The 12,584-nt window shown below is 47.2% G+C and overlaps 1 protein-coding gene across 2 annotated transcripts; it reads right to left on the bottom strand.

Annotated features, from left to right (window-relative positions):
* Positions 1-7,830: 7,830 nt before the first annotated feature.
* kcna4 (potassium voltage-gated channel, shaker-related subfamily, member 4) lies at positions 7,831-12,280 on the bottom strand. Of its 2 annotated transcripts, XM_056412752.1 has the most exons (3): positions 10,230-12,280; positions 9,065-9,126; positions 7,831-8,337 (listed from the first exon to the last, which is right to left on the bottom strand). In XM_056412752.1, exon 1 carries the CDS (start codon positions 12,278-12,280, stop codon positions 10,244-10,246), a length of 2,037 nt encoding a protein of 678 aa, XP_056268727.1. In that variant the 3' UTR covers positions 7,831-8,337; positions 9,065-9,126; positions 10,230-10,243. The 2 variants fall into 2 exon arrangements, with proteins under 2 accessions (XP_056268727.1, XP_056268728.1); XM_056412753.1 differs by lacking the exons at positions 7,831-8,337; positions 9,065-9,126 and having other exon boundaries at positions 9,551-11,755; positions 11,819-12,280.
* Between the last annotated feature and the right edge of the window lie 304 nt (positions 12,281-12,584).

Here is a 12,584-nt window from a genome sequence, read left to right as displayed (position 1 = left end):
TGGTGGTCAGCAGAGAGAATGCAGCTTTAACACATGAAGCATAGACTTCTATACAACCAGAGGAGTCGCCCCCTGGTGGTCAGCAGAGAGAATGCAGCTTTAACACACGAAGCATAGACTTCTATACAACCAGAGGAGATGTTCATCCTCGTTTGTGTTTCAATGTAAATGAACATTTTAACATCGTGCTGCTTTGAAAAGCGAAACGTCAAACACGTTTCACAATGTTATTGAAGAAAAACGTCGAGAACATCTGTTAAGCCTCTTGTGGAATTACATGTTTTAAAGTTCACGTGATCATTAGAATAGAGTCTGGGCTCCCAGACTCTATTCTAGAGTCTTCATTGTTACTGTCTGTCGCTCTGTGAGCAGCAGGAACAGCTCGGTCTATTTTTAACCACCAACACCAAGCTTTTATTATTTCTTTCTTCAGCCGGGGAACACGGGAGAGTCCAATTAGCTGACAGGAAACCCACGAGAAAAACCCACGAGAAAAACCCAGGAGATGATGATGACCGCACGTCTCCCCTGCATGCGACACACTGCAGCAGGGGGGGGGATTATATTCAGATTGTCATAAATAATAAACACACAAAGTATCCCGCTCGCATTTTTCTTTTACTACATCGATCGACAGATAAACAGATAAACAGACAGACAGGTACTTTATTGATCCCCTAGTGGACATGTATTTCGCTGCAGCAGCATTAAAAGAAATACGCAATAAAATATGAAACATGAAATCAATAAAGGGAACTCAACTGATTTAAATACATCAGTGACTCAAAGAATAATGAACCTCCTCAAATGAAGATGAGAGGAACTCATTGAGAGAAGAAGAGAGGGAGGAAGGAGAGAGAGAGAGATGAGGAGCAGAGAGAGAGAGATGAGGAGCAGAGAGAGAGATGAGGAGCAGAGAGAGAGAGAGATGAGGAGCAGAGAGAGAGAGAGAGAGATGAGGAGCAGAGAGAGAGAGAGATGAGGAGCAGAGAGAGAGATGAGGAGCAGAGAGAGAGAGATGAGGAGCAGAGAGAGAGAGAGAGATGAGGAGCAGAGAGAGAGAGAGAGATGAGGAGCAGAGAGAGAGAGATGAGGAGCAGAGAGAGAGAGAGAGAGATGAGGAGCAGAGAGAGAGAGAGATGAGGAGCAGAGAGAGAGAGAGAGAGATGAGGAGCAGAGAGAGAGAGATGAGGAGCAGAGAGAGAGATGAGGAGCAGAGAGAGAGAGAGAGAGAGAGAGATGAGGAGCAGAGAGAGAGAGATGAGGAGCAGAGAGAGAGAGAGAGAGATGAGGAGCAGAGAGAGAGAGAGAGAGAAAGAGAGAGAGAGAGAGGAGCAGAGAGAGCAGAGAGAGAGAGATGAGGAGCAGAGAGAGAGAGATGAGGAGAGAGAGAGAGAGAGATGAGGAGCAGAGAGAGAGAGAGATGAGGAGCAGAGAGAGAGAGAGAGAGAGAGAGAGAGAGAGAGACGAGGAGAGAGACGAGGAGAGAGAGAGATGAGGAGAGAGAGAGAGAGAGACGAGAGAGAGAGAGAGAGAGATGAGGAGCAGAGAGAGAGAGGAGCAGAGAGAGAGAGAGAGAGAGAGAGAGAGAGAGAGAGATGAGGAGCAGAGAGAGAGAGAGAGAGAGAGAGAGAGAGAGAGAGAGAGAGAGAGATGAGGAGCAGAGAGAGAGAGAGAGATGAGGAGCAGAGAGAGAGAGAGATGAGGAGCAGAGAGAGAGAGAGAGAGAAAGATGAGGAGCAGAGAGAGAGAGAGAGATGAGGAGCAGAGAGAGAGAGAGATGAGGAATATGTTCACATTGAAGCGCCCACCAACATCCGGCTAACATAGCTTAGCACAGATGTTTCGGCACTCGCATCCCTTTAAAGAGGAGAGGGGACGATGTCGGGGAACAAGTCAAACCCAAGCGTGACCTTTGTGACCTTGAACAAAGTCAAAAGAGTCAAAGCTCCAGAATGCACCTCAACATCCTCACGTATCTCTTCCTCATCCTCTTCCTCCAAATTGAACATAATCCAGGCAGCAATCATGACAAGTTATTGTGGAAAAACAAATGAATAGTAAACAAAGACGAGGGGAAAATCTAATGTGTGTACGAGTTTGTTGATTGATGATTCGCCCGCCAGCTGCTGCTTTGATTTATTCATCTTTCTTTTTTGAGATATATAATAATGCTCTTCCTTCCCCTCGGCTTCTTATTTCTTTATTACAGCGACAATGCTCCTAAGCAGTGAACAGTTATTTAAGGACACATTCATAGGTGGTTGTGGTTTTGTTTACACTGAGATGTTTTGAGTTATTGATATCCGTGTTTTCTTAATTCTGAGACACAATCGCGTCTAAACTGATCATTAAAAGTTCATTCTGACTCGGGTTTCTCGTAGAAATCTGAATTGTGTGTGTGTAACACCCCAATCTTTTCTTTTTAGTCTGTAATTGTGTGTAACTATAGTTAGTGTGAAGCTGGCCATCATCATTCCCTTTTCCCCTAGAATTTCATTTCAGCTGTTTTTTTATTATGACTATAAATTTGTCAATAATTAGATTCACGCAAAAATAGACCACAGAAACTACAGCGATACTGTGAGATAAAGTATCTACGTATGTCCCTGTATGACCCCCTTATGACCCTGTATGATCTCTTATGACACCGTATGACCCCTTATGGACCCGTATGACCCCATATGACCCCTCATGATTCTTTATGACCCTGTATGACCCCTTATAACCCTGTATGGCCCCTTATGACCCCCTATGACCCTGTATGATCTCTTATGACCTTGCATGACCCCTTATGACCCCGTATGACCCCGTATCACCGGTAAGGGGTCTAGAGTACAAGATGAAGATGAATGGTCTCCTCCATGTGTCCTCACACGCGTACAAATCAAACCCACTTGCCTGGAGCGAGATGAAGCGTGATGCACGTGTCCGTGTGTCCGTGTGTGTGTGTGTGTGTGTGTGTGTGTGTGTCTGTGTGTGTGTGTGTGTGTGTGTGTGCGTGTGTGTGTGGGTGGGGGGGATCTCTGTCTTTGCAGACGACCACGAAACTGACTCATCTCCATGTAAGCAAGGCAAGGCCCCGGCATGCCGATTGCACACACACACACACACACAAACACACAGACATGCACACACACACACACACATAAACACACATCGATACACCCCGGGCGAGCATTAGTCACTCCGAAGCAGGAGAGCAGAGCCCCCCCCCCCCCCCCCCACGGCACTTCACATTTTTATTCACGAGATAAAAAGCAGTGAGTAACGTCAGACGACGGCGGCGGCGTGTGAGATGTGATCGTCCATCGAGCCGCTGCTGAGAGAGAAATGCGATAAAGACAAAAAAAAAAATAAAGGTTTGGGAGCAACAACAACAACAACAACAACAAAGAGATAAGCAAGCAGAATAATGTTGCTCTTGTTGTAGATGACAGCTTCATGTGGCGGGCCATGGAGAGTCGGTGCAAAGATATCCCGACCGGTGTATATATGTATATATATGTATATATATATATATAAATTATATATATATATATAAATTATATATATGTATATTTATAATAAAATATATATATATAAAATATAAATATGTATGTATATATAGAAATATATAAAAAAATATAAATATATATATTTATATATATATATATATAAATTACATATATATATTTATATAATAAAATATATACAGTATATGCATATATATGCATATATAGAAAAAATATAAATATATATATTCATACATACATATATGTAAATATATATATATATATATAATATAGATATATTTAAGTATATAAATGTAATAGAAAATAATTACAATAAAATAATATATATATATATATATTATATGAATATATATATGTAATGATGTGCATATATATTCAAATATACATGAAATATAAATATATATATAAATAATAAATGTGGGTAATAATGATGTGAATCAAACAACATTCATGAAGGGCCTTTTGATATGAGCAACGTTCCTCTTCATTAAACATCATAGTGTCCAGTAGAGATGTTGTTCCGTCGATGTGATGTTGCTGAAAGTTAAGGCTGCATAAGACGTAAACGTGTGCTGCGGCCTAATATAGCAAAGCCTCATTCATAATGCAGCGTGACTCATCATTAGTCCGGGCCTCTCTCAAGCCGGCTGCTGTTATTTGGCCTACATTATTCAGCAGCATCCAAAGAGCGACGTGTTGATTGAAAGAAGTAAAGCTCCAAGTTTATCCACAACACAAGATCTTTTTTTGTGCCTTGTACCTGCGATCCAAATGAAAAGCTGCCTCGGCGCAGACGTGTTAATGTCGGCGATGACGGCACGTCAGCGTGACCCCGCCGCCGCCGGCCCCGCGCCGCGAGGTTCGTCCTCGGCGAGTCCTTTGTGCGCTGGAACAGGATCATTCGTCTGTCGTCTCATCTCATCGCCAGGTATTTTTAGACAGACGGTGGACCGGACCGAAGCTCTGATAGCTACTGAGGGATTACGGAAACAAGAAATTACAATGAATCAATAATGGATTGATTCTTTTGTCGGGGACAAAGACGTCAGGATGACTGTTTTTCCTACAGCCCAAATAAGAAAGTGCTAAACAAAACATCTGCACATGTCGGGTTATTTTACACCGCAGACTAATTTCAGCTTTGACAAAAACCAGCTCCAACGTCTCTCGTCTGAGAGTCGCGAGAGCAAAAAAACAAACTGGAGATGACCACATCTTTCCCAACGTGAGCCCCAAACCTCCCCGTGGTGCTTTCCAGCGCTCCGACCTCTTCAAAATAAGAGTAATGTGCTGTGTGTAGATCAAATAAACCTCATGCTTATTTAGACAATAAGAGCACGTGGGTGTGGGGGGGGGGGGGCTTGCAAGATAATTCACATCCAGACGTTACATTAACGTTTTATTAACTTTCCTCTTAAACAGCTGCACAGTGTTCTGTAATGTGTCCAGGGCTTTTATTGTGAAAGGTAAGAACCTTTTGTGAAGATCAAAAGGAGGAATAATAATAATAATATAATGTAATTTCATTGTCGTTTAATTGACTTTCCTCTTAAAAACAGCTGCACAGTGTTCTGTAATGTGTCCGGGGCTTTTATTGTGAAAGGTAAGAACCTTTGGTTACGCTCAAAAGTCCAAAGTGCTTCCTGCTGTCCAGGAAACCAGAGTTACCTGAAGAGGAAACTCGGCACGTGCACCTGGTGGCGTTCAGAAAGCCGGGTCGTCACACCGTGGAACAGAGCGACTCGTGAAGTGCAGGCACGGCCGATCAAGTTCACCCGAGGATGCTGCGGACGCACACACGTGTGTGTGTGTGTGTGTGTGTGTGTGTGTGTGTGTGTGTGTGTGTGTGTGTGTGTGTGTGTGAGGGAAGGGGGAAAAGAAGCCGAAACTTGATGTGCGCCATCTTTGAAACGCACACCTCTAATCCTCTTATTCAACATGTTTGACCTCACACCTCCAATTACATAAAGTTTACTTCAGATATAAATACATATATTGACCTCTGTGTAAACTGCCATCGTTCTATATAATATCGATCTATATTTCATTTCACGTCCGCCGCCACTTCTCTTCTAAACACGCAACAGCAGCTGCTGGTTTTTTTATAGCGTGGAGATGTTCGTAATGCGGGCGGAGAAACCCGACAAGCGCAATTAGCAACACAATCTACACCTTCTGTGATGGAAGAACTGAAGCTCGGGTCGCCGGGGGCCGGTTTGAACGTAACACCGAGGCTTTCATCCCCGAGTGGGTTTTAGTAACCGTGTAACGGTGTTTGCCCGCTTGCCTGTTAGTCGGTCAGCGGAGAGGGCGAGTTGCCACGACGACAGGTCTACCGGCGAAATGCTCGGTCATTTCTTGTGTGAGATGCGATCGACCGACGAGCCGCTGCTGCTTTATGACAGGCCGAGAAAGAAATGCGAGAGAGAAAATATAAAAATTAGGGTTTGGGAGCAACAACAACAACGAAAACAACAACAACAAAGAGATAAGCAAGCAGAATAATGTTGCTCTTGTTGTAGATGAGAGCTTCATGTGGCGGGCCATGGAGAGTCGGTGCAAAGATATCCCGACCGGCGTATATATAAATATATATATATATATCTACATATATATATATATCTACATACATATATATATATATATGTAGATATACATATATATATATATCTACATATATATATATATATAATATATATATATGCTGAAGCCCCCTTTAAATAGGCCTAAGGACGCCCCTGGACACTAATATCCAAACCCTCTAAATGTCCCGCTCGCCTGTAATTGCTCATTAGAGGATGCTGAGCTGCGATTGGATAATCTTTAATTGGGGGGCGGGTCCCGAAGCCCTTTCACTCTTTCTCTTCGTCTTGCTCGAACCGAGAGGTTTGGGACGGCGGCTCGGCTCCTCGAGTCCCGCCCCCTTAACGAAGGTGACTGGAGTCGCGGTACCGTGTGTGTGGCGGCCGCGCGGCGGGCCGACCGGCCTTCACCGGCCCGATTAATGGATTAACCGGACCGACGAGCGGAGACACATTTCATCCTCGTGGAATTCCACTCTGTTTTCTGTTGTTGTTTTCTTTTCCCCGTTGCTCCGGTTACTTCCGAGGGGGGAAATATTTCATGATCGGTGAGGTATGACGGCTCATCGATGGATACATTACGGACAACTGAAAACTGGGCATTCTTTACTCGGAACCAGCAGTCGTCATTATTCTGTCATTTCCACAAAATTACTTTTTATGAAGAAGAAAAAGAAGAAGAAAAAAACTGGCTGCATCGGTGGAAAAATAAGAGGAGGAAGAATGTTCCTCTTCAAACTGTTAAAGTTCAACCTTTTAGTTTTTTTGGAGGCAACAATGTGCTGATACAACGTTTAAAATCCCCCCCCCCCCCCCCACACACACACACACCCCCCTCTGTGATTTCTCTTATCTGGACTGTTTATATCTGTCCTCAGGACTGTGAGGACATTCACAGTTTGATTGACATCTACCTCTCTCTCTCTCTCTCTCTCTCTCTCTTTCTCTCTTTCTCGGGTAAGGGTTCTCGGCCCCCGTTCTTTGAGACACCTTTATAGGTTCTTTGAAGAACTCTTTAAGAGAATGGTTCTTTAAAGAACCCTGGTTTGAAAGGTTCTTTGTGGAACCATAAATGGTGCCTTAAAGGACCATTTTTAAAAGGTTCTTTGAGACACCTTTATAGGTTCTTTAAAGAACTATATAAGGACATGGTTCTTTAAAGAACTCTGGTTTTAAAGGTTATTTGAGGAACCAGAAATGGTGCCTTGAAAAAACATTTTTTAAGGTTCTTTAAGACACATTTATAGGTTCTTTGAAGAACTCTTCAAGGAAATGGTTCTTTAAAGAACCCTGGTTTGAAAGGTTCTGTGTGGAACCAGAAATGGTTCTTCTATGGCATCGCTCTGAAGAACCATTTTCAGTTCCAGATGGCGCCTCCATGTCTGTGTTTAGTCCGGCTTCGGTTCTGTTGTACGAATGTGTCCTCTGAACCCGAGGGTACCCTCTACAAGAAAACCTGAATCACTGAGGCACACTGGTGTTTTCATTGTGTACAGTACGGAGTATTGTCAACAATAACAACAACAACAACAACAACAACAGAAGCCTTTATGTTACAGGAGGGGCTAGAACTCCACATCGCGCTCGCCATAAGCCACATTATGTAAGCGAGTATAAGTGTGAGGTATATCCAGAGGGGCTGGCGGCGTGCCGCCGCCGCCGTTTGTGTGCGATCGGTTGTGTGTGTGTGTGTGTGTGTGGGCAGGTGTTGAAAATAACTTTTGTGCGAAGAGTTCCTCCGAGGGAGTAAACACACAGCGCAATAACTTATATGCTGATGCGGTGGTAATGTGCTGAGTCTTTGGAGTCTTTATTTACCGACGGTCGTGTCTGTCGGTGCATTTCATCAAAACACTGCAAAGTAATATTTGACAGAATTCTCATGACACCAGCAGTTAAGAGAGCGTTCGTGGATTAGAAGGAAATGCTGAGAAGTTTAATAAATATATATATATATATAATTATTTTGTGGGTTCTTGTGATCCCATCTGTACTTTCCACATCCCTCCACACGTGTGAGGCCATGAAACGCTCGGCTGTTGATGTTTTGTCTCTGAAATCATATTCGGCCCGCGACAGTTCAGCCTCCTCCTTCCTCCCTTGAAGATCGATCGTCAATAAGCATGCGCACGTTTTATAATTTCAAGAGTTGAACACAAGGTTTCTCCTTTCATTCCAGGCACTGTTGCACCCTCACGTTTCCACGACACACACTTGGTCCACATCCGGACTGCGATTGGCTAAAAAAAAAAAGAAGAACAAAATTCTGCTCAATTCACAGGTGAGAGCAGAAGAAGACCCCCCCCCCTCCCCACACACACACACACACCCACACACACAGACACACACCTCTGTTTCATTCACACACATCACTCTACAGGGTGAAGCGGGAACATCCAAGTCAGTGTTAGAATCGTTTCTACGTGTGTTATTACATAAGTTATTACTTGTGTTATTACATAAGTTATTACTTGTGTTATTCCATAAGTTATTACTTGTGTTATTACATAAGTTATTACTTGCTTGGCTGATATTTGGGAGAATGACATGAAAGTCACCGCGACAACAGAGACAAAACGAGGAAGACTAGGAACACAAAATACAATCAATCACCTTCTGATCCAAGTGCAGTCAAGATTGCCTTTCAATGGAGTGTGAACTCTGCAGCAAAACAACAACAACAACGTCCTACTCTTCCCACACCTTTACAGCAGGTTGACCTGGTGTCTCCTCATAATAACACCTGTACCTGTGAACGAGGACGTGTCAGTGATGCAGCATAAACATTGACTCATCCTCGTCTATCACTGTATTTTACGCACGCGGCACCATTCCTTCATCTATAGGAGAGGGGGGGGGAGGATGGGGGGGGGGGGGAGTTACGAAATGAGCTGGTTGCGCAGAGTGGGCACGAGACCCCCCAGCTGTTCTCACCCTCACTGTCACACACACGAGCGGGCCACATACCTGTTTGGAAGAGGTCCGCGTCCCGGAGGTCCTCTGAGCCCGGAGATAATCACATAAGTCCTCTTGAGTGGAAAACAAAACACACACACAAAGAACTTTGTGCACGAAGTCCAAGCGGAAGTCCACCCCCCCCCCCCCCCCCTCCCCCACATCCAATGAGTTTCCACAACAGAGTCGTTTTTGCTATAGCTTTCCATCTGCGTCCGCGTAAAGGGATGGTGTCATTCTTTTTTGAGGTGGTTTAAATGAAGCTTTGGGGGGGGGGGGGGTCAACCCTCCTATTTTTTAAATAAAACTCTTGATGTTTCCTGTGCTTATAGCTCTCATATTACTGGGTCAACCACACGAGGCTGTTGTGCGTGCGCGTGCATGTGGATGTGCGTGTGTGTGTGTGTGTGTGTGTGTGTGTGTGTGTGTGTGTGTGTGTGTGTGTGTGTGTGTGTGTGTGTGTGTGTGGAGGTCACATAAATAATTCTAGCCCTGGTTTTGATCTGATGGTGTCTTTGAGCTCGTGTAAGAGTCGGATCAGTCACGCGAGCATGTTATCTGTCTCAGGCCTTTTTTCTTTCTCCTGTATTGGAGTCCAACGTTTCACTGGCAGCGCACGAGACGAGTTATTAATATCTTTAGTTTGCTCTCTCCGAGGAAGTTACTCCAACATTCTTCCACAATGTGGTCAGAGGACGACTGAATTGTGGCCGCGTGAGCACGGCCTTCAGTTCCTGTCTCTGAAAGAAGAACACAACCCAAACCCAGCGCAGAACTCTACATGAAAGTGCAAAGTATTATATTTTAAAGTTATTGCATGACAGCAACAACCCATCACCCTGTTTACTCTTCCCTGTTGTTGACGGATGGAACTCATAAAGTGCGAATGCATATGTCCGATCGCTCAACGCATCATGCCGAATATTGATCATAATTAATCGGGGAGAACTTCCTTCAGAGATGGAGAGAATGAACCAAGCCAATCGGTGACCCCGCGTGAGTGTGTGTGTTTGTGCGTAAGGATGTGTGTGTGTGTGTGTGTGTGTGTGTGTGTGTTGGGAGTCTGAGGCGCGTGCGTAAAAAACACCTGCTGTTGGGCATACGGTATCTTTACGGGGCGTTTTCTTTCTTTCTTTTTTTCAAGAAAACAAATAAATAAAAAAGTCGGGATTCGAACCTCTGCTCGTGATATCACACGTCAGTCTGAATGGATTTGGAGTTCGTGCTGTTTTTCCTGCCTATGTCTGTGCCGTTCCCTTTACTGGGGCTCTTGTCCAGCCCGCACAGCGACTCCGTCACCCCCTCCTCCATCTCCATGTACTCCGCCTTGTCGCCCATCGAGGAGCCCGACGGCGAGCCTTTAAACTTCCGTAAAAAGTCCGGGAAGTACGGGCATCCCGGCGGCATGCTCTCCACCGCCGCCGCCTGCTGGTCCTCGTTGTCGGTCTCCCGGTGGTAAAAGTAGTTGAAGTTGGACACGATGACCGGCACCGGGAGCGCGATGGTCAACACGCCCGCGATGGCGCACAGCGAGCCCACGATCTTCCCCCCCACGGTGATGGGCTTCATGTCGCCGTAGCCCACCGTCGTCATGGTGACCACGGCCCACCAGAAGGCGTCCGGGATGCTCGTGAACTGCGAACTGGGTTCGTCCGCCTCGGCGAAGTACACCGCGCTGGAGAACAGGATGACGCCGATGACGAGGAAGAAGATGAGGAGGGCCAACTCCCGCAAGCTGGCGCGCAACGTCTGGCCCAAAATCTGGAGACCCTTGGAGTGGCGCGACAGTTTGAAGATGCGGAACACGCGCACCAGCCGGACTATTCTCAGGATGGCGATCGCCTGCTGCCCGTTGTCCTGGTGCTGCGCCAGGTCCGTGCCCAGCGTGATGAAGTAAGGCAAAATGGAAATAACGTCTATCGAGTTCATAATGTTTTTAAAGAACACCCTCTTGCTGGGACACGCGTAAAAGCGCACCAGGAACTCAAAGGAGAACCAGATGATGCACACCGTCTCCACGATGAAGAACGGGTCGTTGAACGGAGTGAACCCGTGGTCCGGCTCCGTGGAGTTGACGCGCGGCTGCAGGTACTCCTTCTCGTCCCGGAACTCCGGCAGCGTCTCCATGCAAAAGATGACGATGGAGATCACGATGACCAGCACGGAGACCACCGCGATCCCCCTGGCGGGACTCGAGCTCTCCGGGTACTCGAACAGCAGCCAGATCTGGCGCTTGAACTCGTCCTCCGGCAGAGGCTTCTCCTCCTCCTTCACGAAGCCCTCGTCCTCTCGGAACTTGAGTATCGCGTCGTCGCCGAGCTCGTAGAACTTCACCTCCTCGGTGAAGATGTCGAAGGGCACGTTCGCGGGTCTTTTCAAGCGCCCGCCCGACTGGTAGTAGTAGAGTATGGCGTCGAAGCTCGGCCGGTTCCGGTCGAAGAAGTACTCGTTCCTCAGCGGGTCGAAGTACCTGATCCGCTTGTCCGGGTCCCCCAGCAGGGTGTCCGGGAACTGCGCGAGAGTCTTGAACTGAGTTTCAAACTTCAGGCCCGACACGTTGATGACGACCCGCTCGCAGCAGCCCCACTCGCTGTCCACGTTCTCGTACCCGGAGTGCGGCCGCCGGTCCGTGAGCGACACGGTCTCCTCCTCATCATCCATGTTACACAGAAAACTCGACCTCTTGCTTCCCCGGTCCTCCTCCTCCTCCGGCCTCTCGTCCTCCTCAGCCTCCTCCTCTTTCTCCTCCTCCTCCTCCTCCTCTGCCTCCTCCTCTCCCTCTGCCTCCTCCTCTATCATCATGTCCTCCTCGGATCCGAGCAGCGCCAGCTCGGAGTGGCGCAGGTCACCGCCGAGAGTCGTGCGGCTGCGTCTCCAGCGTCCGACGCCGCGCTCCTTTTTCCGCTCTCTGAGAACTCTGTGCTGCTCCTGCTGCTGCTGCGAGGAGGAGGAGGAGGAGGGGCACGAAGCGGTAACGCCGCTGCTGATGTTGGTGTTCGCGGAGGAGGAGGAGGCGGCGCGAGACTGATGCTGGCGGTTGTTAAGGAGATGAGCGCTGGAGGAGGTGCAGGTGGAACCCGCTACGCCGCCGCCTCCTCCTCCTACTCCTCCTCCTCCTCCTCCGCCGTCTCCTCCTTCCGCACCGGACTCACCTTCTCGCGACTGGGCATACCCGAAAGGCAGGTGACTGTTGCACCCGCCGTCCGCCCCCACCATGGCAAACTCCATCTGTATATATATATTTTTATTGTGTTGAGTCAATGAGCGGCGCGGGGGTCCGCGTGGACGCGCGCCAGAGGACTACAAGTTGCAGCGGCGCAGGGGAGAGAGAGAGAGAGAGAGAGAGAGAGAGAGAGAGAGAGAGAGAGAGAGAGAGAGAGAGAGAGAGAGAGAGAGAGAGACACAGAGAGAGAGAGAGAGAAATGAGGCATGAACCGGTTCGACCAATCCGGTGTGAAGGACGAGGTCGTCAGAACAACACAACACACGTCAATTAGGTCCACGCAGAGAGCGGTCCACGTGGCGACCCGCA

This window comes from Pseudoliparis swirei, chromosome 4 (assembly GCF_029220125.1).
Source record: "Pseudoliparis swirei isolate HS2019 ecotype Mariana Trench chromosome 4, NWPU_hadal_v1, whole genome shotgun sequence".
Lineage (NCBI taxonomy): Eukaryota > Metazoa > Chordata > Actinopteri > Perciformes > Liparidae > Pseudoliparis > Pseudoliparis swirei.
The sequence above is the reverse complement of the archived record's forward strand: the minus strand, read 5'-3'. Positions and strand labels throughout refer to the sequence as shown.

Bases quoted from the DNA above. Each gene is read 5' to 3' on its own strand.
- kcna4 (XM_056412752.1), bottom strand. From the start codon at position 12,280: ATGGAGTTTGCCATGGTGGGGGCGGACGGCGGGTGCAACAGTCACCTG.